This window comes from Ovis canadensis, chromosome 1, assembly GCF_042477335.2.
Source record: "Ovis canadensis isolate MfBH-ARS-UI-01 breed Bighorn chromosome 1, ARS-UI_OviCan_v2, whole genome shotgun sequence".
NCBI lineage: Eukaryota > Metazoa > Chordata > Mammalia > Artiodactyla > Bovidae > Ovis > Ovis canadensis.
In genome coordinates, this window is record NC_091245.1 from 129,091,716 (window position 1) to 129,117,159 (window position 25,444).

General features: G+C 40.1%; 1 protein-coding gene across 1 annotated transcript in view; it reads left to right on the top strand.

Annotated features, from left to right (window-relative positions):
• Positions 1–25,444, top strand: part of GRIK1 (glutamate ionotropic receptor kainate type subunit 1) — a 450,348-nt gene that overhangs the window by 294,452 nt on the left and 130,452 nt on the right. Inside the window, exons 2-4 of the mRNA XM_069577980.1 lie at positions 3,403–3,570; positions 7,725–7,982; positions 21,125–21,306. Coding sequence (XP_069434081.1) covers positions 3,403–3,570; positions 7,725–7,982; positions 21,125–21,306 — 608 coding nt within the window. The remainder of the gene's footprint in view (positions 1–3,402; positions 3,571–7,724; positions 7,983–21,124; positions 21,307–25,444) is intronic.

A 25,444-nucleotide genomic window follows, 5' to 3' on the forward strand; every position in this document is an offset into this window, starting at 1 on the left:
CAATCTTCTCTGAAGAAAAGGTTGGGGCTTCCCCAGTGGCAGTAGTAGTAAAGAACCCACCAGCCAGTGCAGGAGACATAAGAGTCTCGGGTTTGATCCCTGGGTAGGGAAGATCCCCAGGAGAATGGAATGGCTACCCACTCCAGTATTCTTGCCTGGAGAATCCCATGGACAGAGGACCCTGGATGGCTACAGTCCATAGGGTCAAAAAGAGTAGGAAACAACTGAAGCAATTTAGCACTGAAGGAAAAAGGAGATAGTGGTGGGGTACTGAGCTAATGATACCATTTATAATGCTTGCTTGGTGAAGGAATGAAGGAAAATTGCCCCCAAAATGACAAAACAGAGTGTACACTTCATACCACCTAAGCACATAACAAAATCACTTAATATTCTTTTAAACTCAGGTATAGCCAGCTTTATGTAAAATACAGCTCTATACCAATAAACAATTTTGAAGAGAAGGAATTCTTCTACAAGTACTGAGTCCTTTCTTTATCCTCATTATCCATGTGTGAAATGAAAGTCACTCAGTTGTGTCCAACTCTTTGTGACCCCATGGACTGTATGGTCCATGGGATTCTCCAGGACAGAATACTGGAATGGGTAGCCTTTTTATTCTCCAAGGGATCTTCCCAACCAGGGATCAAACCCATGTCTCCTGCATTGCAGGTGGATTCTTTACCAGCTGAGCCACCAGGGAAGCCCTATCCATGTATAATAATACTCATTTATCAGACATGATTGAGTGTTCAGGTTACTTTCACTGCATTATACCATTCCCTTTATAGAGCAATCGTCCAAGGGAAGCCCAGTGTAAGCAAGGCAGCATCATTAACTTCATTTAGAGATGACATACATTATGATGTAAATATATTTATATTTATAATGAACTGAGTTTGTTAAAGACAAGGCTTTCTGATTATGAATAATTTGGGCAAAATGTGTCATATCTCTGTTCATGTTTTCATTTATGAACACAAATATACCACCTCCTACCTGTATTGTTATAAGTTTTAAGTGAAATATTCATAGTGAAAGAGCTATTTTATAGAAACTTTCTTCCTGGTACTTAAAAATCTTTCTCAGAGAAAAAATAGGTAGACCAAGGTTTAGACTTCAGAACTTCTGATTCTGATACAGGTATTTGTTCTTTCCTTCCAGCCTGTCTTGTGCAGATTAAAGGTGCTCGCAACTTAGCCAATGATTAACTTTTCTCAACCAGGTGGTCCCCAAACTTCAGGATTTGATGCCTGATGATTTGAAGTGGAGCTGGTGTAACAATAGTAGAAATAAAGTGCGCAGTAAATGTAATACACTTGAATCATCCCCAAATCATCCCCACTTTCACCCTTGGTCCATGGAAAAGTTATCTTTCATGAAACATGCCCCTGGTGCCAAGAAGTTTGGGGACTGCTGAACGATTATTGCAGGTTAAACATCTTAAGATGCTTTGGTCTCTGTGAGGACATTGATTCAGTCCATCCTCCTGAGAGTCTCATCATGTTCTTGGGGAGAGAGACAAGTAAACAAATAATTGCTATAACTACTGTGGAAATTCCAGCATCAAAGAGTTTCTGATCTTAAGAAGGGGCTATTCCCATTGTGGGTCATCTAGACTGTGGCAGGAAATGCCTGTATGTCCATCTTTTTCTGGTGACCAATTGTCTACTGTGTGAGCTCACTGCATCACTTTTGAGCATCTACTGACAGTTCTGAGAGAATCTGAAAGCCCCTCCAGCCTAGGACCTGTTTACCAGTGTCTGACAAAAAAAAAAAAAAAGTCAAAGAGCAGGGTCTTTCTTAAGGTTAATTTCAGAATAAATAATATTATTCCATAGGAAAACATTACGAAAGCCAAGTCCTATTCATCTCTGGTTTCTCAGAGAACAGAGAAATAATCTCCACATGCATTTCCACATAATCAGTCTAAAAAACCCTGAGACATTTCCTAAGGAGCCAAAATAGTTGAATCAAATATTTTAGCTTTCAAAAATGGGCACTAGTTGATTTTTTAACACAGAAAGTCAATTTAGAAAGAATCTGCCTCTCCATCAAATAATTTTAACTTAAAAATTATAGATGAGTATTTGTTTACTGTTCTTTCAAACTAGAGTCAAATTCATTTTCTGAAATGAGAGTCTGCCAGTGGAAGCTCTATTTCTTAGAAAGAATAATCATAGGTTGTACCTGTGCCGGTGATGTTCATAATATTCACACTCAGATTTTTGTTTCGTTTTTGTCTGTGTGTTTCGAGTGGAGAGAAAACTTGAAGCATCTGCAAACCAGTCTCAATGGTGAGAGTAAACAAATAGTAGTCCACTAGTTACAAGAGTTCAGCCTTCTATAGGCACCAATGAATATGTTTTTCCAAAGAAATTGAGGACTATTGATTAATCAAGGAGCGAGTTAAGTGGCCAACAGTTAAGAGCCTCTACTGTATGTTCTGTGTCTGTTGAGAATCCCAGGACAGCCCTTAAAGAACATTTAGAATGTATATTTAATAATACTTATATTGCCTTTATGAACATCAAAATCAGAGCTGAATTCTCTGATGACTGTTTAAGCACTGATATTTTGTATCGTTGCTTGTGATGTTTAAGATGGCAAAGACAATGCAGGTGTTTGTTGAGTGGAGGAACACTCAGCACTCTCCAGAAATAGAATGTACATTTGCTCTGCAACAGGATCAGTTTCTCAAAGTGAAAGTGAAAGTGAAGTCGCTCAGTTGTGTCCGACTCTTTGCGACCCCGTGGACTGTAACCCACCAGGCTCCTCCGTCCATGGGATTCTCCAGGCAAGAAGCAACACAAAAACAGTTTTGTTTTTTTAAAATTCTGCCCACACACTTTGGAAAGTACTAGGATATGACTGCAGAATTCTGAGCCACAAGGAAGAGGTATGTTCATTCTGAAAAAAATCTAAGTGTCCATATGACTCATTTTGCCCTACTCAACTCTGCGTAATCCTTCTGGAGTCAAGAATGTCTATTTTTTTTAAATAGAATGAGTTTCATTCTAAGGAAAGATGGTCCTACCAGGATACAGCTAAAATTGTGCTCAGGTCAACCACAGAGTGATTTATGTCCACACTGTGGAAAATCATCCTCCATCGAATTATCAATCACACTTGATATGATACTAAATATTTGGAATCCATTCACCATCTAATAGGTATTGCACAGTCCAGTATTGGATTTGAAATCTTAAGCACACATATGAAGCTTTATCTGCATCTGATATGCTGATAGATGTAACTTTTAACTGGGGTTGAGATCTATTTTGACTATTCTTACTTTGATTCTTTTGGGCCTTTTGCTTGTATCACTTATATTCTTCTCTTTAAAGAATGCACATGGATAATAGAACTAATGCTTTCCATGCATCTCTTTTGCTTCTGCAGGAGGGATTTTTGAAACTGTGGAAAATGAACCTGTTAACGTTGAAGAATTAGCGTTCAAGTTTGCAGTCACCAGTATTAACAGAAATCGAACCCTGATGCCTAACACCACATTAACCTACGATATCCAGAAAATTAACCTTTTTGATAGTTTCGAAGCCTCACGGAGAGGTAACTATTTTTACACTTTTAAAAGCTTCTTTGGGTGATGTTTCTGCTCCACAAGTCACCTTCTCTTTGCTACCTGCCCTTTTGCACAGTGGACATCTCTGTGCCAAGGGTTTGCCAGCTATCTCGGCCCAGCACCATCTGAACCCTCCTAATGGACATTGCCTAGTTCTGTTTTCTGGGCCTTTCTGATCAGCTTGCCCTTCAGTGCCCTGCACTCTATGATTAACTGGTTCAGCTGTGAATGGAAAATGTCAAGCTTGATCTGTTTTTCCTTCCTGAGGCTGAGATATCACCATGAAATTGTACAGTGCAGTCAAATAAAACTTTGTGGAAGGTCATACCTACCGAGCATGTGGAAATGCCCACAACACACAGACTTCACAACCTGAATTCTAAGAAGCCATGAGCCAGTGGGATTACCTAGCATCCTCTCAAATATTACCTTATTCCCTTTCCACAAGATCAGAGAAATGTGAAGATTATAAATATTGAATCATTATGTTTTATACTTGAAACTAATATAATATTTTATGTCAATTTTTTAAAAAGGGAAAAATAAGAAAAAAAATAATGGAAACTTGAAATAAATAAAGCAGGGAAATTTATGGGATCAAAGAAAATCTTTTGTGTCTGAACAGAAGACAATTTCCTAGAAAGTAATCTAATTTGTATGTAGGCTATTTGTCTCATGGAAAGAGTCTTTGATGTGGGACTTATTTACAAATCCTCCAAACATTTCCAAGATGACCCTTTCAAGCCACATTTGACATACTTGAAGATAGACTGTAACTAGAGAGTTGTTGGGTTTCCCTACAGGTGTTCGTCTGGGAATATCACCCCAGAATATGAGGGGCTCTTTCTCTTTTAGAGGAAAGCTTTGCCCATCAAAGACACAGAAGTGGGGACTTCCCTGATGGTACAGTGGTGAAGACTTTGCCTTCCAGTGCAGGGGGTTCAGGTTTCATCCTTAGTTGGGAAACTAAGATTTCACAAGCCTCACAGTCAAAAAGCCAAAACACAAAACAGAAGCAATACTGTAACAAATTCAATAAAGACTAAAAAGGGTCCACATTAAAAAAAAAATCTTACAAACACATACAATTAAGTGGAATACAATGAATGCCATGTTCACACTAATTTCCAAGTAACTAAACATGGGTTGTTTCCACTTAGAGTTAACCTCATTAGGACTGCAGGGTGTGTTCACTTAATATGCTCTTCTGCCAAATTCTTGTGTCCTTTAGAAAAAAAAAAAACTGAAATTTGCTTTCCTGGGAGTACAGATGATAACTGAATAGTATAGTGGTTTTCTTTAAAAATCTATAGCATCATCTGAGTATAAGAATATTTCCCTTTTTAAAGATCAATAAAGTTGCAGATACTATCTAGGTCAGAGCCGTCTGAGAACAAATAATAAAACTTTGTGTTTATACAGAACTTTAAAGTGTATAAGCATCTTCACATAAATTATCTCTACGAGTTAGATCTCTCTCTGTCCCTTCCTCTCTGTATCTCCTCTCCCTGTCTCTGTCAGACACACATGCTCACATACACACTCATGCAAAACACTGTTGAATAAATATCCCCAGAAAGCCAGCCACACTTAACAATAATACTTCAACCCACATAAATTACCAAACATTTTTGTGGCCTGAAGTACCTGCCATATTTATAAATTAAACACCCCCAAAGCTTCTTAAAACTGGTAATTTTCTGGCAAACAGAATTCAAAAGGATTGATTTTCTGTCAAGTAATATTAGAATCCCCAGGCTAAATATTAGCAGAAATCTCAATCCACTGCCTATGCTAGACAAAACAAGAGTTCATATACTCTCATGCCTTCACTTTTTCTTGCTAACCAATGAAAGTACATCCAGAAAATTAGCATCTGAGGACAGTTTTCACCTATAGTATTAGAAAATTATGCTTTTATATCTCATGTGATAATTCAGTAATGATGAGCACAGTGTCACAAAGTTCCTTGTGAATGATTGTGTACACTAGCTGTCCCACAGATATGTGAAATATGATTCTCAAAATTTTACATATTAATTTTTCTCTTTAAATCAAGTCAGATAAGCTTAACAAGGCCATATATTTTTTTACTTGTGAAATGGCATTATTAGAAAAATCAACACAATTTCACATGTTGCTATTATTTAATTCATATAGCCAACTATTGTTTCTCAGCAGTTCCAAATTCTTTTAAACTAGCATTAATATATAAATCTGAAATGTTTTTACACTTATATTCAGTGCCAGCATATATCTATGATAGGGCTTCCCTGATGGCTCACACAGTAAAGAATCTGCCTGCAATGCAGGAGTCCCGGGTTCAATCCATGGGTCAGGAAGATCCCTGGAGAAGGGAATGGCAACCCACTCCAGTATTCTTGCCTGGAGAATTCCTTGGATGGAGGACCCTGAAGGGCTATAGTCCATGGGGTAGCAAAGAGTCAAGCACAACCGAGTGACTAACACTTTTATTTTATGAGGTTCTAGAAGATAACCTGTCCCAACCTCTCTGGAAGAGAATTTGATTTATATATGTCAAGAAACTTAGAAATATCAATAGCATTTAATTATAGCTGGAAATCTACTCTAAGAAAGTAATGTAAAAGTTAGAGAAAATATAAGAAGTATAATAAGTGCTTATATATTACTTATAATAACCAAAAATCAGGAGCAACTTAATTCAGTACCGCATGTTCAGGCACTCAGTCGGTCATGTCTGACTCTTTGCAACCCCATGGACCATGGCTCACCAGGCTTCTCTGTCCATGGAACTTTCCAGCCAAGAATACAGGAATGGGTTGCCATTCTCTTTTCCAGGGGATCTTCTCAACCCAGGGATCTAACCCAGGTCTCCTGCATTGCAAGCAGATTCTTTACCATCTGAGCCACCAGGGAAGCTCCGTTCTGCATCATCAGTCAGTTCAGTCACTCAGTCATGTCCGACTCTTTGAGACGCAGGGTTAGTTAAATAAGTAATGACACTCGGCATCAGGGACTAGGCTACTCTATGCCACTAAAAATATTACTTTTGCAGAATTTATAATGACTTGAGGGTAAGAGTGTGCTTTTAGTGTTAAACTTAGTGTTGAATATAGAAAGCAATGTATCAAACTGTATCTGTATCATGTTCAATTTTTAGATAAATTGGAATACCAAAATATTAGGTTGGCCAAAAAGTTCATTTGGATTTCCCTACAAGCTCCTACAGAAAAACCCAAACAAATTTTTTATCCAACTCAATGTGAATTGATAGTATTCTAAGTTGATGGAATTTCAGGGCCGTTTTAACTATCTTATAATTTTCAATATTCTAAATTATCTCGAGTGTATATAATCTTATAATGCAAAAAAAAATGTTAAAATTAATTTTTATGTACATATATACTTTATTTTGTTCAACTACATGTTGGCTAATGTTGATGTAGAAATAGGCCCATCCTTGAGCTGGGTCCCTGGACTCTGGTCAATTCTACCACTATCCAGAGACCCTGACTCACTGCACTGCCTATGACGTTAGTGAAAAGGTGAAAAGTGAAAGTTGCTCAGTTGTGTCCAACTCTTTGCACCCCCTGGACTATACTGTCCACGGAATTCTCCAGGCCAGAATACTGGAGTGACAATTTCTCAATAGCCTGGACCTCTTTTCTGAATTTTGGGAAGGACTGGAACCAACGTACTCTGCAGCCACCCAGAGAGGCTTCTGATTCAGTGACCACGTTAGTCATCTTTACTGCCACATTGTCACATGACAGAACTGAGTTCATGACATTCACTTGGCAAATGGCTTATAGTCACTCTGAGTGCTTCTGGGTGGCATCACACCAAACAAGAGATTTAAACTCCATCTGATTAAAAGTAATGAAGTGAGACTAACAACTCATTTTTGTTTGCAGGGCATTGGCCCTGTGACGTGTTGCTAATCATTTCGACATTTACATCTCTAGTATTTAGTATCTCAGTGATGTTGGAAGTTGTATTAAGCATGTTTCCTCAACATACAGATGAAGAGTGGAGGAAAGTTTCCAATAGTGAAAATAAGGAGGAAGCATGAAAGGGGAGATTAAATTCACAGAGCTCTCTCTCTCTCTCTCCCTTCCCCCCTCCCCCTCTCCACTCTCTCCTTGTCTGTGGACGTCAGCATGTGATCAGCTGGCGCTTGGTGTGGCTGCTCTCTTTGGTCCTTCCCATAGCTCCTCCGTCAGTGCTGTGCAGTCTATTTGCAACGCTCTCGAGGTTCCACATATACAGACTCGCTGGAAACACCCCTCCGTGGACAACAGAGACCTGTTTTACATCAACCTCTACCCCGATTATGCGGCTATCAGCAGGGCAGTCTTGGATCTGGTCCTCTACTACAACTGGAAGACAGTGACCGTGGTGTATGAAGATAGCACAGGTATGGGACTCTCACCGTGTGTGGTTGGCATAAAGGGAGCCAGAGTATTCTCTAGGCATTGACTCATCAGGCAGAGTGCATGAAGATGGTTTTTTATATGAAGCTAATTGAGTATTCTAGTTTGGATGCCCCATGTGTAGCTGGTTCCTATCAACTCCCCAAAGGGTTGATCCTTTCTGATGACCCTTTCATCATCAAACTTAAGTGCAATTTAATGTATCCAGCTCCATTAAGAATATGACCACAGCTCCACTGTTAAATAAAACAGAGAAAGTTTGGAAACGACCACTTCAAAGTATGATTCCAATTCAAAAAGTAGCTATGTAAATGTCTTGAAAAGTTTCTAAGGTAGGTAAAGCAACTGTACTCCAATAAAAATTAATAAAAAATTAAGTACATCAACAGAAGAATCCAGTTAGAGGTTGTATTGATAGATCTGATCATTTCATGGGGAAAGGACTAGGAATCCTTGTAATAAGTCCTTAATGAAACTCGCTTTGTTTCACCTGCTAACTTTAAGGTGAAGGACAGACATGTGCTGAGCACCTCACTAGACATTTCTCTGACCTTACCCAATTGGAAGTTTCTTTCATTGATACCTTCCCCCCTTGCTTTCTGTTTACATTTTGAGGTTTGTTGGAGTTAAAGACCCCTTTCATGCAGTTTAAATTCTGCCAGTAACACTTCCCACATAGAAAAGTCCAAGTCCTTCTAATTTAAAGCTCTTCACCAGCTAACCATTCTCATCTTCATTAACCCAAGTACTAAGTGAGCTATATCCCCAGTTCTCTCGCATCATTTCTTAAATACCCCCAAGTCCATCCCAAATCTTTCTTTCTGAGGCTGGCCCCTCACTTTGGAAGGTCTGCCACATAAGCTCCAAGGTGATAAGTTCCCCACCCTCCATGATCACACTCAACTCCCCTTTCTTTCTAAAGCTCTCTGAGACCACACTGGGAGTTAACAGCACATTATAAATATAAGCATTATATTACATGCTCTCATGATCTGTTTAAATGTTTATGAGACTAGACATTCCAAAAAGTTGGAATTTTACCTTATTTATTTTTAAAATCTGCTACCTAGCACTATATGCCTAGTCCTGGCATATAGGGAAGTGCTTAGTAATTACGTGTGGAAAGAATAATACTATTTTCTTTCTGGAATTTTTTTTCAAGAATCGATATTATCTCCTTTCCTTAATCTATACATTTGGTAGTAAGGCTAATAAAATTATCAGCAACAATTAACGAAACCAAACATTTATAAACTTTTTAATAGTATCTCACTTTTTCACTCTTTCTCATGAGATACTAGCATTTATGGATACTGTTCCTCAGAAAATGAACAAGGAGCCTCCTCTATTTGGCACTAAACTCTGTTTCCATTTTCAGCTGTCATATAAAAGTGACTTTTGTGGTTGGAAATATGCATTTATGTATTTTCTTATACCTCATCTCATTTTAGAAAGAAGTAAATTAGTTGACTGTATATATAATATATAAATACCAAATTCAAAACAGTCCTGCTAGGAAGGATAAGCTGCAGGCAGTGGCAGTGGCTTCTTAGAGCGTCACCTGCTTGCTGTGAAGGAAGAAAATATATTAACAAATGAACTCCATACTTATACTTTAAAAGCCTTATGGTATACATTATATTGTATACTAGTATAGTATACCTTTCATGTTGTCTGCCTTTGTACAGAGAGAATCCCATGAGTTAATAAAATAATGCTATGGATGGAGGAGCCCGGTGAGCTGCAGTCCATGGGGTCGCGAAGAGTCAGACACGACTGAGCGACTTCACTTTCACTTTTCACTCTCATGCATTGGAGAAGGAAATGGCAACCCACACCAGTGTTCTTGCCTGGAGAATCCCAGGGACGGGGGAGCCTGGTGGGCTGCCGTCTATGGGGTCACACAGAGTCAGACACGACTGAAGCGACTTAGCAGCAGCAGCAGCAGCAGTACACTCTTTAGCATAATTCTCTCTCATTATTTCTACCATTTCCAGCAAAAGAGGACCATCTAAAAGGAAAACAAATCAATGAATAATATTCAGACAGCTGGATTTAATTTAACTAAAGGTGTGGGCATAACTTGTAGACTGCAAATTGTATTGAGAAAAACTATAATTTGTAAAAGAATAATATAAAAGTTGATATCCTAACCACCCCTTCGATTTCAAGTGAGTTCCCACAACTGACAGCCATTTTGCATAGAGGGAATTTGAACTATCATTTCTATTACCTTTAAAAAGAAACTGAAATTCTTCATTCCTATTGAGTTCACCTGAGCACAGTTGCTCATTAAATACTTATTAAAATTGAAAAATCCAAAATGAGTGTGTGTTTGCCCATTAAGTTAGAGATGATTCATGGTAAAATGATTTTGCTCACAAAGACATTAAAAATGTAAATGAATAATCAATTGAGCCATTAAATTGGAACCTAGAGAGTAAACAGGTCAACTGAGATCAATAAGAGCAGACATCTTTTGACTCTGAGTGGGTTTAATACTGCTTGACTCAGGGATTTGGTTGCCGTAATTATCAAGCCATAAAATGGAGAAAACTTACTAAACCTGAAGGAAAAGAAAGGACTTAGGTGTGCTCAGCACCCGCCCTTAAGTACCCATTAAAGAGAGCACTTTATTGGGATTTGTTTAGGAGTTTGTTAAATAGCCTGAAGCCAGCGCAGATGTCTATGGGACTAAATGGTCCATGATTTCCATTGAACACTGTGGAACACTGTGCGTGTCTCTGAGGACAAAGTCCAAATCACTATATTCTAGTAGGCAGAATTCTGTCCTCTAGAAGAGCAAGCATAGAGAGACCCCAGAGAACAGTTACGTGGAGTGAAGTTTTGCCTCGCTTCCTCTCTCTCTGTTGCTGGGATGTTCTTCCCATCAGTCACCTACTTCTCTCTGACTCCCACACTTACCCTAGGCAATGGGAAACTGCTGCTCATTGGTCACCCCCTCTGTTTCATTAGACCCCCGGTGGAAGCCTGGCTTCCATCCCTCCACATGCATCAAAAAGAGCTGAGAAGCTAAGCACCAAATGCATTGTGGAGAATATTCAGCAGTTTCTGCTTTCTCACGGCCAATGTTTGTGAAATGTAAGCACCGTCAGTTCTGTAGAACAAGGGCCTGCAAACTTTTTTCTCAAAGGGGCTGGATATTAATACTCTATAGTTCAGGTTTTATGAGCCATAGTGCCTTGGTGACAACTATTCTGCTGACGTAGCAAGAAAACAGTCACAGACAGTATGGAAATGGACAAGTATAGTGTGTTCTAATAAACCTTTGGGATTCCCTAATAGCTCAGTTGGTAAAGAATCTGCCTGCAATACAGGAGTCCCTGGTTCGATTCCTGGGTCAAGAAGATCCACTGGAGAAGGATTAGGCTACCCACTCCAGTATTCTTGGGCTTCCCTTGTAGCTCAGCTGGTAAAGAATCCGCCTGCAATGTGGGAGACCTGGGTTCAGTCCCTGGGTTGAGAAAATCCCCTGGAGAAGGGAAAGGCTACCCACTCCAGTATTCTGGCCTGGAGAATTTCATAGACTGTAAAGTCCATGGGGTTGCAAAGAGTTGGACACAACTGAGCAACTTGCACTGCACTAATAAACGCTTATTTACAACAAATAAGGAAGCCAGTGTGGTTGGATTACAGTGAGAGGGAAGATGTGACTCTGTCACACTTGTGGGCCTGAAAGATCATGGAGAGCTTTGTAGATTATTGGAATAAGCTTCGGTTCCTCATGAAATGGGCAACCATTGCAGAGTTTTCAGAAAAGGAGTGACATGATCAAATTTATATCATAAAAAGATCATGCTGGCCTTTGTATAACAAAATGACATAGAGAGGCAAGCATAAAATCGGTGGCTTCTACTGAAATCAAGGCAAGAGATGAAAGTGATACCAATAGAGGAGTGAGGAATGGTCAGATACTGGAAGTATTTTGATGTTGAGCTAGCATAATGCTCTGAGGGAGTGTAGGCTGGATGAAAGAAATAGAGGAGTCAAAGATAACTAAGCTTTTTGGCCTGAACCAAAGGATGGAGTTACCTTTACCTGAGATGAGAAAAGGTATACATGGACATAGTTTGGAGAAATAAGGATATCAGGGGTTCAGTCATAGATCTGTTCTTTGATTTTGTAGACCTCCACATGTAGTTGAGGAGGAGGCAGTTAATATATGAATCTGGAGTTCAGGAATGTAGTGGACACTGGGATACAAACTCAAGGGTCCTCAGGATACTGATGGAACTAGATGAGGTCATCAGTTAAGTCAGTTCCATCCAGATATGTTCATAAAACATAGTACTTAAGACTTTTTATCCATGGTTACCTTTTTCAACACATCAGAGCATGAAATTTATAAAATGCAGCCTACGATAAAGAAGTATTATCTGTCACTTACTTCAAACATAGTCTCAAAGTTTTACAATGAGGATTCATTTGAAATAATCTAACATATACAAAAATGTCTGTGATTGAAAAAACAGTGAATCCAGAAAGAAATGCAAGAAAAATGACAACCACAAAAATTATAATAACTAAAGTCTCGAAGTGCTGACTGATTGCCATGCACTATTCTAATTATCTAATGTAATTAACTCATTTAAAATGCTCAACCACCCTGTAAGTAAATGCAATAGCGACTCTTTGGCTATATTTAAACAGTGACTTGGGTTTGTTATGCCTATGACATTTTCCTTCATTTCCCCAAAGAAAATAGAAATATACCGCATAGAAGCAAGAACCTACAAAGGTCTAAAATTTGGACTTGAAGACAATTAAACGTTTTGACATAGGTGGTCAAGCCAAAAAATAAACAATCAGTACCAAGTAAAGAAATAAGTAATTTTTCACCTTAGCAATCATAATTTACTTCTCTGTGTTGTTATGATCACCTGTGCTAGCCAAACCATTCTGCTACACACCCTCCTACAATCCTACCTGAAGTAGTTGGAGAATGGAAAATCCTGGGCACTCAGTACCAACACGATAATATATTACAGTTCTTTTCCTTCTGCCCTTACTCTTTCTACCCTTTCTGTTTACTCACTCTAATCCTCTGACCAGAACCCTTCAAAATTTCAGATTTCTGCTCAGGAAACCAATCTTTAGATATTTCATGGTGACATTATTTTTATTTGCCATTGATATTAGCCAGAATTCAGGACCAAAACATACTGGTAGAGCTAAGTAGCACATAGTTAATCTCGAATATTTTGACTAGATTCTTCTATGGGGCTCTTTTCCATTAAGAGACACAAATTTTCTTTCGGCAGTCTTTAGCCTTTTTTGATGCCCTTTTGAAAAACCATACACACGAATATCTGCACTTAAAAGTGCTGTATTTCCCCAGGTAATTCACTCACTCACTCATCTCCATTTCTCAGTTGGGTTTTTTCCTCCCCTCTGGAGAGTATATAGATCCCCTTAAGAATCCTATTAAATTTGGATGTATTAATATACTAACATGTTTGTGAAATGCCATTTTGCGTGTTTCCAAGTTCACATGAAGATGAAATTAATATTTAAAATGTGTGATCTTATCTTTGGATCCCATCACATTCATTTTTATGACATCAAATCCACTGATGTGGTACATATAAATGAACAGGGAATTGGATTAAGACTTCAGAAAACCTAGGTACCTTTCCTTTGAACTGCTGCTCATTAAATATAACTGGAGCTGTCCAAAAATGGATTGAGCTGCAAAAAGTGAGGTAGAGAATTTCCCAAACTAATAGATGTTCAGCAGCAGCTGTGTAGAGGGGATTCATGCATCAAGGAGGGGTCTGACCTTTAAGGTCTCTTCCAATGCCTGGCATCTGTGACTCATTTTCAGGGCCAATTCAAACAATTAACCTCACTCTACCTCACTTTCCTTACTGTAAAATAGGACTGACACCTAACCACCACAGAGGTATCTTCTGAGGTTTACTGAGCTATTTATAAGACATGTAGGATACTTCATAAGAAGGGGCAATGCAAATAGCAAAGTTTAATATTATTTAAGGAAAAGGCAGGGGAATTTTTAAACTTCTACTGGAAATAGCAGGTTCTTTTTTTCTCCTCCATATGCTCCACCTGTTCCCAGAGTTGATGTGCATGCAAATCAGCATTTTTCTGTGTCATGTCTGAGTACACGGAGCAGATAGATGGCCCAAGAAAGTGTTTAGAATTGGCCACTTGGACACTTTTGAAACTTATCTCTATGTGCAGAGCCCAGCTTAAACTCATAGGGAATAAACAGGCTCCTTGCTCTCAAGCAAACGCTTTTCAAAACCACAGGTGCAGTTTACCATCATTGCATTGCTGGAGGTGGGAGTGGAGGAAGGAGGCTCATGTTTTGTCTTTTTATTGAGAAAGATTTGAACTTAGAGAAAAATGGCAAGAAATACACAGTGAACTCCTATACCTCCTACATCTAAGTTTAGCAGCTGTCATCATTTGCCCTGGGCTTCCCTGGTAGCTCAGATGGTAAGACGTCCGCCTGCAATGTGGGAGACCTGGGTTCGATCCCTGGGTCGGGAAGATTCCATGGAGAAGGAAATGGCAACCCTCTCCAGTATACTTGCCTGGAAAATTCCATGGACATGGATGGAGTAGCCTGGTAGGCTACAGTCCATGGGATCACAAAGAGTCGGACACGACTGAGCAACTTCACTTTACCTCCTCATTTGCCCACATTTGATTTAATATTCTACAGAGTCTCTCAGTGCAAAAGCAGCAACAACAAGTAGCAGTGTTGTTGAACTATTTGAAAGTAAGTGGCAGATAGCATGACTATTCTACTTCTAAATAAATTAGTGTATATTTCCTAAGACCAAGGATCTTCCATTTTTATAACCACACTACAATGATCAAATATAGGAAACTTAACATTGATACAATTTTTATACATCAATATCAATATTAATATCAATACAGATATATGATATGCCAGTTTCTCTAATTATCCCAATTGCATTTTTAAAAAATTCAGGATCTCTCATTGCATTTATTGGTCATGTCCTTTTAGTCTCTTTTGGTCTAAAGCAATTTGACTTTTCCTTGTCTTTCATGACTTTAACATTTTTGAAGAGTCCACAGCAATTTTACCTTAGAATGTCCCTCGGTTGGGTTTGTTTGGTTGCCTCCATTTCTGCATTTTTAAGGTTTTTGGAGCATCACCGGGCTTCCTGGGTGGCTCAGTGGTAAAGAATCCTCCTGCAGTGCAGGAGACACCAATTTTATTCCTGGTTTCGGCAGATCCCCTGGAGAAGGAAATGGCAAGCCACTCCAGTATTCTTGCCTAGGAAATCCCATGGACAGAGGAGCCTGGCAGGCTACAGTCCATGGGGTCACAAAGAGTCAGACATGACAGGGTGACTAAACAATGACAAACTACTCAGTGGGCTAGAAAACCCATCACCATGGCCAGGTTTGCCTGCACCCTTACCATCTCTCCAACTGGACTCCAATCCTGGAAGCACTGGCTGACGGGCAGGGCTGTCATCCTCACAAAGGAGGACCATTAGCAAAAAGGAAGTGAAGTGAAAAGTTAGGTCACGTCCAACTCTTCCAACCCCATGGACTATACAACCCATGGAATTCTCCCAGCCAGAATACTGGAGTTGGTAGCTGTTCCCTTCTCCAGGGGATCTTACCGACCAAGGAATCAAACTGAGGTCTCCTGCATTACAAGTGGCTTCTTTACCAACTGCACTGTTAGGGTAGCACAGCAAAATTAGGAGTAGTGTCCAAATCAATGGAAAAGGCAATGGCACCTCACTCTAATACTCTTGCCTGGAAAATCGCATGGACGGAGGAGCCTGTAGACTGAAGTCCATGGGGTCGCGAAGAGTCAGACACGACTGAGTGACTTTGCTTTCACTTTGCACTTTCCTGCATTGGGTTGCATTGGCAACCCACTCCAGCGTTCTTGCCTGGAGAATCCCAGGGACGGGGGAGCCTGGTGGGCTCCCTATGGGGTCTATGGGGTCGCACAGAGTTGGACACGGCTGAAGCAACTTAGCAGCAGCAGCAGCAGTCCAAATCAATTATCTTTCCCTGAAGTAATGACTAGTTTAAAAACAAGTTTTAGCTTCTTTACAATGAGATGTAAACGATTAATGGATTGCTGCAAAATGCAAACAAAAGGGAAGTCTTCTCTAAATGTTTGTCTCCTGTGAACTAAAAAAGCCTTTCAAATTGTAAATTCTGCTGTTTGTTAATGAAGGCAGAAAGGTTGTTTTTTCCTTTTTTTGAAAGCAAACAATTGCTTTGGAAGAGAAATGTAAACCTCCCCCTCCTTGCTCTTTATTCTTTCTGCATCTTGGGTCTGTAATCTTTAAATCTGCTGATGCTCTCTTTCCTGAGGCAAATTCACCTGTATAAGGACAAAATGAGTAAATTAGGGTTTAGCAGTGAGTTTCTCCAAAAGATGAATTTAGCCCAATTAAAAGCTAGTCTTTTGTACTGAGTTCTCCTTTCTCTTAATATTAAAAACTTTATTTTATGAAACAATTGTGGAAGCTCACAGTTACTTTTTTGGAGGAGGGAGCCTGTTTATTAATGGATTCATTTGCCAAATAAAGGCTGAATGTTTTATGCTGGTCTAAATTTCTTTCTTTCTCTCTATTTATTTACACAGATATTTATTTATATAGTTAGTCATTCAGTCAGTTAAATATTTGATCTTAAATTTCATAGTTCAGTTCAGTTCAGTTCAGTTTGGTTGCTCAGTCGTGTCCGATTCTTTGCGACCCCATGAACTGCAGCACGCCAGGCCTCCCTGTCCATCACCAACTCCCGGAGTTCACTCAGACTCACGTCCATCGATGCCATCCAGCCATCTCATCCTCTGTTGTCCCTTTCTCCTCCTGCCCTCAATCCCTCTCAGCATCAGTCTTTTCCAATGAGTCAACTCTTCCTCTAGTACTTTGGCCAATGAGGTGACCAAAGTACTGGAGATTCAGCTTTAGCATCAGTCCTTCCAAAGAAATCCCAGGACTGATCTCCTTAGAATGGACTGGTTGGATCTCCTTGCAGTTCAAGGGACTCTCAAGAGTCTTCTCCAACACCACAGTTCAAAAGCATCAATTCTTCAGCACTCAGCTTTCTTCACAGTCCAACTCTCACATCCATACATGACTACTGGAAAAACCATAGCCTTGACTAGATGGACCTTTGTTGGCAAAGTAATGTCTCTGCTTTTCAATATGCTATCTAGGTTGGTCATAACTTTCCTTCCAAGGAGTAAGCGTCTTTTAATTTCATGGCTGCAGTCACCATCTTCAGTGATTTTGAAGCCCAAAAAAATAAAGTCTGACACTGTTTCCACTGTTTCCCCATCTATTTGCCATGAAGTGATGGGACCAGATGCCATGATCTTCGTTTTCTGAATGTTGAGCTTTAAGCCAACTTTTTCACTCTCTACTTTCACTTTCATCAAGAGGCTTTTTAGTTCCTCTTCACTTTCTGCCATAAGGGTGGTGTCATCTGCATATCTGAGGTTATTGATATTTCTCCCGGCAATCTAGATTCCAGCTTGTGCTTCTTCCAGTCCAGCATTTCTCATAATGTATTCTGCATATAAGTTAAATAAGCAGGGTGACAATATACAGCCTTGACTACTTTTCCTATTTGGAACAAGTCTTTTGTTCTATAGTCAGGAGGGGTGATTGATTTGGTGAAAAGAGCCCTGGATTGAGCAGTCAGAGGTGAACCTGGCTTTATGCCCTATATCTGCCTCCCAGTAGCCATCAGTTCAGTTCAGTTCAGTAGCTCAGTCGTGTCTGACTCTTTGAGACCCCATGAGTCAACTCACTCAGTAACCATATTCAACGTTAAAAAAACTGAGATCATGCCATTGGGTCCCATCACTTCATGGCAAATAGAAGGGGAAAAAGTGGAAGCAGGGGCAGATTTTCTCTTCTTAAGCTCCAGAATCATTGCAGATGGTGACTGCAGCCATGAAATTAGAAGACAATTGCTTCTTGGAAGGAAGGCTATGACAAACCTAGATGGTGCATTAAAAAGTTAAGACATTATTTTGCCAACAAAGTCCTTATGGTCAAAGCTATGTGTTTTTTTTTTTTTTCAGTAGTCATGTACAGATGTGAGAGTTAGACCATAGAGAAGACTGAGTGCCTAAGAATTGATGCTTTCAAACTATGGTGCTGGAGAGGACTCTTGAGAGTCCCTTGGACAGCAAGGAAATGAAACCAGTCAATCCTAAGGGAAATCAACCCTGAATACTCATTGTAAGGACTGATGCTGAAGCTGAAGCTCCAGTACTTTGGCCACCAATGAGAACAGCCAACTCATTAGAAAAGACCCTGATGCTGGGAAAGATTGAAGGCAAATGGAGAAGAGGGCAGCAGAGGGTGAGATGATTAGATAGCATCACTGACTCAGTGAACATGAGCTTTAGCAAATTCAGGGAGATAGTGGAGGACAGGGAAGCCTGGCATACTGCAGTCCATGGGGTCCCAAAGAGTTAGACATGACTTAGTGACTGAATAACAGTAAGCCTTAACAACGTTGAGCAAGTTGGTCCAGCCCCAATTAGCCTTGGGTCATAATTTATGAAATTAAGTAATAAGAGCTGTCCATGTACATCACAAGATTTGATGGGATGAAATCCTTCTATGAGCTGTGAAAACCTTAAAGCAAGATGTATTCATGTGTTTCCAACTCTTAGTGTGGTACTTGGCATACAGTGAACAACCAGGAAATGTTTTCCCATAAACATGAATGAATGAAGGGAGAGAAAGCATTCAACTTTAAAGGCTCTTAATGTGTCTGGGAAGATGCACTTCAAGACTGACATTCCATTTAGCAAAGAACAAAAGAGTGGCTTGTGGCAGCATATGAAATGAAATTCTTAAAATTTTTGCTTATTTTATTTAAAGGCCACGTTGATCTCCCTTGTGGCCATGCTCAAATTAAAAAAAAAAAAATCTGATTATAAAGCAAGAAGGCAATAGGGGAAAAAAAAAATTATGGAAGAGACTCGCAAGCAGCCTAGAGTAAAGAAGAAAGGAGAGTGGGTACCTCTTTCAACTTTTTCCCCATCCCATCAAATAATCCGAAGTTATACCTGTTCCCTCAAGCATCAACAAATTTGTATTTGCAATGCATGATGGTGACATGGAAAGACTGAGAGCTGGACCCACAGGCAATTTGAATCCACGGCTCCTCCTAACATTGTAACCATGAGTAAGTTACTTCATTACTCTGAGCCTTGATTTTCGTATGTAAAATAATGAAGATGAAAACACTTTCTTCACAGGGTTATTGTAAAGAGGAACAAATGCACAAGTCAGTGTCCTCAGTTTTGTTCTAGTTACCCACCAAGTGCTCAGGACAAGTGATTCTGGAAGTAAGAGGACAAGTAACAGCCCGTGGGTGTAGCCCGTGGCTCCTCTGTCCATAGGATTCTCCAGGCAAGAATACTGGAGTGGTTTGCCACTTCTCCCTCCAAGGTATCTTCCCAACCCAGGGATCAAACTGGCATCTCCTGTGTCTCCTGCATTGCAAGCAGATTCTTTACCTGCTGAACCACTGAGCCACTGAGGAAGTAGGTGAGGTAACTGGGAGCCTTCAACCACATCAGTACCTGGGAGACTTCAATCACACTGACTTGAAAAGAAGCAAGTTCCCAGGAAGTTAAAAAATGAAGAAGGATAATGAGCACTAAATTTCGATATGATTCTACAACTCCTTCTTTCCTTGTGCTGGTTCATTTAACCCTGAAGAGTAACTTTCTCTCAAATTTACTGTACTTCAGAACCACACTTACCCAAGGTGTGAGAGAACTCATAACATTTTAGACACAAAAATGTAGCTTCTAGGGGGAAGGGTAAAAGTGAGAGTGTTAGTCGCTCAGTCGTGTCCGACTCTTTGTGACCCCATGGAGTGTAGCCCCCAGGTTCCTCTGTCCATGGGATTTCCCAGGCAAGAACGCTGGAGTGGGTTGCCATTTCCTTCTCCAGGGGATCTTCCCAACCTGGGGAAAGAAACTGGGTCTCCTTCACCGCAGGCAGATTCTTACAAATAACTAAATAAACAAAACAAAAAAATGAAAGAAGTGCCTCAAGTCCAGAGGTAGCCAGCGTGTATATGCTATCTTGCATGGTGCATACCACGATTTCTATCTGAAGAGTGACAAAGCTTAATATTTCCTATTGATTACTTGAAGCTGACACATCCTGAAGGCACAGACTGTGTAGTAAAAAAAAAAAAATATTCAATTTTCCAGTGGGAGTCCTTGAGTAAGAGCCAACATCGCGCAGTGTAACAAACACCAGTTAACATTAGGGAAATAAGGCTCAGGCTTTATATAGCTGTTTTTCTTGCCTTAGTAAAACACTTCTGTTTGAAACAATGGTGCAGTTCACTGGATTTATTTTTGTGGTGAATTAAACATTCCTCAAGTTAGTTGAGTTAGCTGTATACACTCCTATAAGCACCAAATGGTAGATTTTTTAAAGAATATGCTTCTGCCCTTATTATCATGACTTTTTAAATATTCAGTGGTCTTTTCTTTTAATCAGGAAAGTATTTTCCCATTCAATATTCAATTATATTAGAAAGAAAAAACAAGCCATTTATAAATAGCTTATATGGCAGGAACTGAAAGATGATATAGAACAGCCCAACCAATTAACTGCAAAACAGTATGTTATATATAAATGTTTGATGAAAGGGTTACAGAGGTTTATAGTCCCAAGAAATTCTAGTATTTTGCTGTTTGTTTGTTTGTTTTTAAGTAAGACGGTATATCCATTACCTCAAGGACCTTTGAAAACATCAAGCAAATTTTGTTTACTAAAGTTTTACAGTTATTGACTTGATTTGCTAACGATTTGTGGTGAAAGCTGGAGAGGACAACTGCATTCTAAAAAAAATTCAAAATCCTCTTGGGAAAATTGTGCTTCTAGCCACATATACCCACAAAAGGAAAATATAGTATGATCCACCATAGAAGCAAGAATGATAAATGAGCAGTCAATAATGCAACCTTTAGGTAGGTGGCCTCTTGATATATTGGGGGAATGATATGAGTTTGACTGTAAATGGCAATAAACAAATACTCTGGACAGGACAGTCTGTTGCCTGATTGAATGTCATTTTCTAGGTCTCATTCGCCTGCAAGAGCTCATCAAAGCTCCCTCCAGATATAATATTAAAATCAAAATCCGCCAGCTGCCCTCTGGGAATAAAGATGCTAAGCCGTTACTCAAGGAAATGAAGAAAGGCAAGGAGTTCTACGTGATATTTGATTGTTCGCATGAAACAGCCGCTGAGATCCTTAAGCAGGTAAGAGGCGGAGGGAGGAAGAGAAAAGGAGGGGAATGTGTTCATTTCTCTTTCTCAAAAATGCCATCCGGTATCACTGAGTGCAGCATGGTAAAACTCCAGCAGTTCATTTAGGCTGAAGATTGCAGTTTTCAGAACCCTTTTAAAGAGCCACTGGGCTCAGGTTTCTTTGAAACCAGCTGTTGGTATGGTCCTGTGTCCTTCTTGAGAGATTAGTAGATCTTGCCAGCAGACATTGAGATGAGTATCATTTCAAGGTGATAAAGCATCTCTTTTATTTTATGTCTCAGAAATCCACCAGATTTTATTTATACAGTGCCTGACTTTTCCTAAATATGTCTTCCTCATGGCAAGTCCTCTTCTGTGAAACATGCAAGATTTCAAGTGTGGTAAAAAAGGGAAACAGGGACAAGTCACAGAAAAGATGCTTCTCTCTCCTCATTTGTTCCATACCAGGAGCTGCCATGCCTTGATCTCCATGGATAATGTGGGTGAAAACACTTGATAAATTGCGAAACCTTATATAAATGAAAGATGAATGTAATGTTAAGAGTGATAACAACAGAGTAGTACTTTCTGGACATTTCGGGATGTAGCATTGCCCAAGAAAGTTCAGAATTAAAAGGGAAAAAAAAAAAGATTAAACCTAGACTGCTGCTGCTGCTACTGCTAAGTCGCTTCAGTCGTGTCCGACTCTGTGTGACCCCATAGATGGCAGCCCACCAGGCTCCCCCGTCGCTGGGATTCTCCAGGCAAGAACACTGGAGTGGGTTGCCATTTCCTTCTCCAAAGCATGAAAGTGAAAAGTGAAAGTGAAGTTGCTCAGTCATGTCTGACTCTTCGCAACCCCATGGACTGCAGCCTACCAGGCTTCTCTGCCCATGGGACTTTCCAGGCAAGAGTAATGGAGTGGGTTGCTATTGTCTTCTCTGAAACCTAGACTGCTGCTGCTGCTGCTAAGTTGCTTCAGTCATGTCCGACTCTGTGCGACCCTATAGACAGCAGTCCCCCAGGCTCCCCCGTTGCTGGGATTCTCCAGGCAAGAACACTGGAGTGGGTTGCCATTTCCTTCTCCAATGCATTAAAGTGAAACGTGAAAGTGAAGTAGTGGCTCTCAAATCAGAGTGATTTCACCCCTCAGGGACTTCTAGATGTCTGGAGACATTTCTGGTCGTCGTACAGGGGACAGTGGCACTCCACCGACAGCTAGTAGTTTGACCCCAAGGATGCTGCTAAACATCCTATAAGGCACAAAGTCCACACCCCTCCCCCATCTGCAACAGAGGACTATTTAGCCTACAATGCCTTGAGAAATGCCTTGTCTAGCATAGACAAAGACAATGGGAAAAGCAAGCTGGGGGTTTAAAATAGAAGCATTCCACATACATTGTTAATATAGATATTTGCTTTTCTCTTTCTGACTTACTACGCTCTGTAAGATAGTCTCTAGGTTTACAGATGACCTGACTTTGTTCCTTTTTATGGCTGAGTAATAGTCCATTGAATATATGTACCACATCTTTATCCATTCAATTTAAGAGTGAATATAGCTCTGGCTATTGTAAATAGTGCTACTGTAAACATTGGGGTGCATGAGGGAGGGGATATATATATATATATATACATGTAGCTGAGTCATGCTGTACAGCGGAAACTAACACCACATTGTAAAGCAACTCTACCTCAACAAATGCTAATAAAATAATAACAATAAAATAGAAGCATTAATAAGAGTCAGGGAATTGAATTGAAGGAAAGTAGGCAAAAGTAACCAGGTTATATTTACATGACCAGACTAGTGACTTTCTGATTTTCAAGTGGTCACTGTCGCCTGAGGCAATGTTTTTATCTAAAATGGCACAAGGTGTTATTGCACTCTGCAGGCTTCCCAGGTGGCTCAGAGGGTAAAGAATCTGCCTGCAGTTCAGGAGACTCAGTTTCCATCCCTGGGTAGGGAAGATCCCCTGAAGAAGGAAATAGCTACCCACTCTAGATTCTTGCCTGGAGAATTCCATAGACAGATGAGTCCATGGAGTCACAGAGAATCAGACACGACTGAGTAACTAACACATATTTACTTACTTACTAGTTTAAAAGATATTGGGTGAGCTGTGTGGTTGACTGGTAATGCACACTAATTTCACAAGTAGACCAACCCCTCCATGCAGGTGCAGAGCTGTGGATTTCTGAGTAACTTGGAAGAGATCTCTTGGCACAGTCGTCCTGCTTGACTCTCCAGTCTTATATCTAATACCTGAAGGGCATTTCTTGGAAGCCATTGAGTCACAGGATGAATTTAAAATTGCCACTGAAAACAATCATAGACATCATCAAAGTGAATCCTCTCACTTTATAGGAGGTAACATGACTTTCCATAGTGACCCAGCCAAGAACTAGAACTCAGCCTCCTTTATCCCACCTGGTGGTTTTTCCACTGTGACACGCTTCTTCTCCAGTTAGGCAGACTAGCCGTTACTTACTTCTAAACTATAGTTCCATTAACACGTCTTTGGATATTATAAGTACCTTTCAGTAAAGAAAGCAAGCATATTGCAGTGATGTCAGCACTGAAAGGTGAATAAATATAATCAGCTGCCCTTTATCCCAAAGCTTCATTTGAGAATTTTAATGCAGTCATTAAAGTGTGTAATGGAGTGTGGACCAGAACTGAGAAAAACACCCAGATTTTATGCGGAGCCCTCAAAATGCAAAGAAGCATCCTATCCCAAGAGTCTTTTATAAGTGAAGCCAGGGACTTCTGTTACATTTAAGGGGATGATTTGCTGATGAGGCTTCTCTTGGTTAGAAATCTATTTGGCTCACATAACTGGTCATATCTCTCCCAAAGGGCAGGCTTAGAACAGGCAAGAGAAATGTCTGGTGGTCATGCAAGGGGCTGCTAGCTTCTGCTCTATTTTGCTAAATGTGGATATACAGTTCCTTTGATTACAAGTGATCCTTTCCTTGTAGAATAGAGATTACATCATTCAAAGGAAAATTTTTAAATGAAAATAAAACAGAAAATCATCCAAGATGAGCCCTCTCAAGGATTGTCTGATAGGGGCAAAGAAAAATAGAATCAGTTCAGTTTTGCCTAAGTCATTGACCCAAACACTTCTTTCTCCATCCTGTCTTATCATGTTTTATCTTGCATTTGCCTTCCCTACTCATCTGAATGGTACAACTGGCTATGGAGCTGAGGGAAAGCAACTGAAGAGACTGTTCATCCCCTCTTTGTTATAGACCAAAGATCTGAAAAAATTGGGAGGGGAGGGGAACCTTTTTAAAAGGTTCCAACATGAAACCCTTATCTTACTGCATGGGGTAGAAGTATTACCCATTTTTGCAATCAAAGCAAAGGACCCAGGTTGGTTGGATGGGCTTCATTTGGACCTCCAAGAATCTGTCATGGTTTGAAAAGTTATAAAAAAGGCCTTAGGACTTTCTATTCTGGGCAAAGTGGGGCACCCTGTGTGAATGGATACTCTATGTGACTCAGCTGAACTTGCTCCATTATCCCTGGGCAACTACATATAGAAGCTTTTTCTGAGACCTTTCCTGCATGTCTGCAGAGTATCTCTAGGGAGTTTGAGGATTCAGGAGTCTAGGGTCCTACTCCAGCCACCACTTAACCTATCTCTTTCTCCTGAGGGAAAGAAAGGAAGGAAAGAGACTCATCTCTTTCACAGAGACACCAAAGATGGTATCTGACACCCTGTATGTCATCTCATGTCATCTCAGGTTGTTGTTATTGTTGTTTAGTCGCTAAGTCACATCCAACTCTTTGGGACTCCGTGGACTGCAGCATGCTAGGTTTCCCTGTCCTTCACTATCTCCCAAAGTTTTCCCTGTCCCTCACTATCTCCCAAAGTTTTCTCCCAAAGATTGCTCAATTTCACGTCCATTGAGTCAGTGATGCCGTCCAACCATCTCATCCTCTGCCGCACTCTTCTCCTCCTGCCTTCAATCTTTCCCAACATCAGGGCCTTTTCCAATGAGTAGGCTCACTCCATCAGTTGGTCAGAGTATTGGAGATTCAGCTTCAGCATCAGTCCTTGCAGTGAATATTCAGGGTTGATTTCCTTTAGGATTGACTGCTTTTCCTGGTTTATCACAGTTTATCCTGAGGTAAATTTGG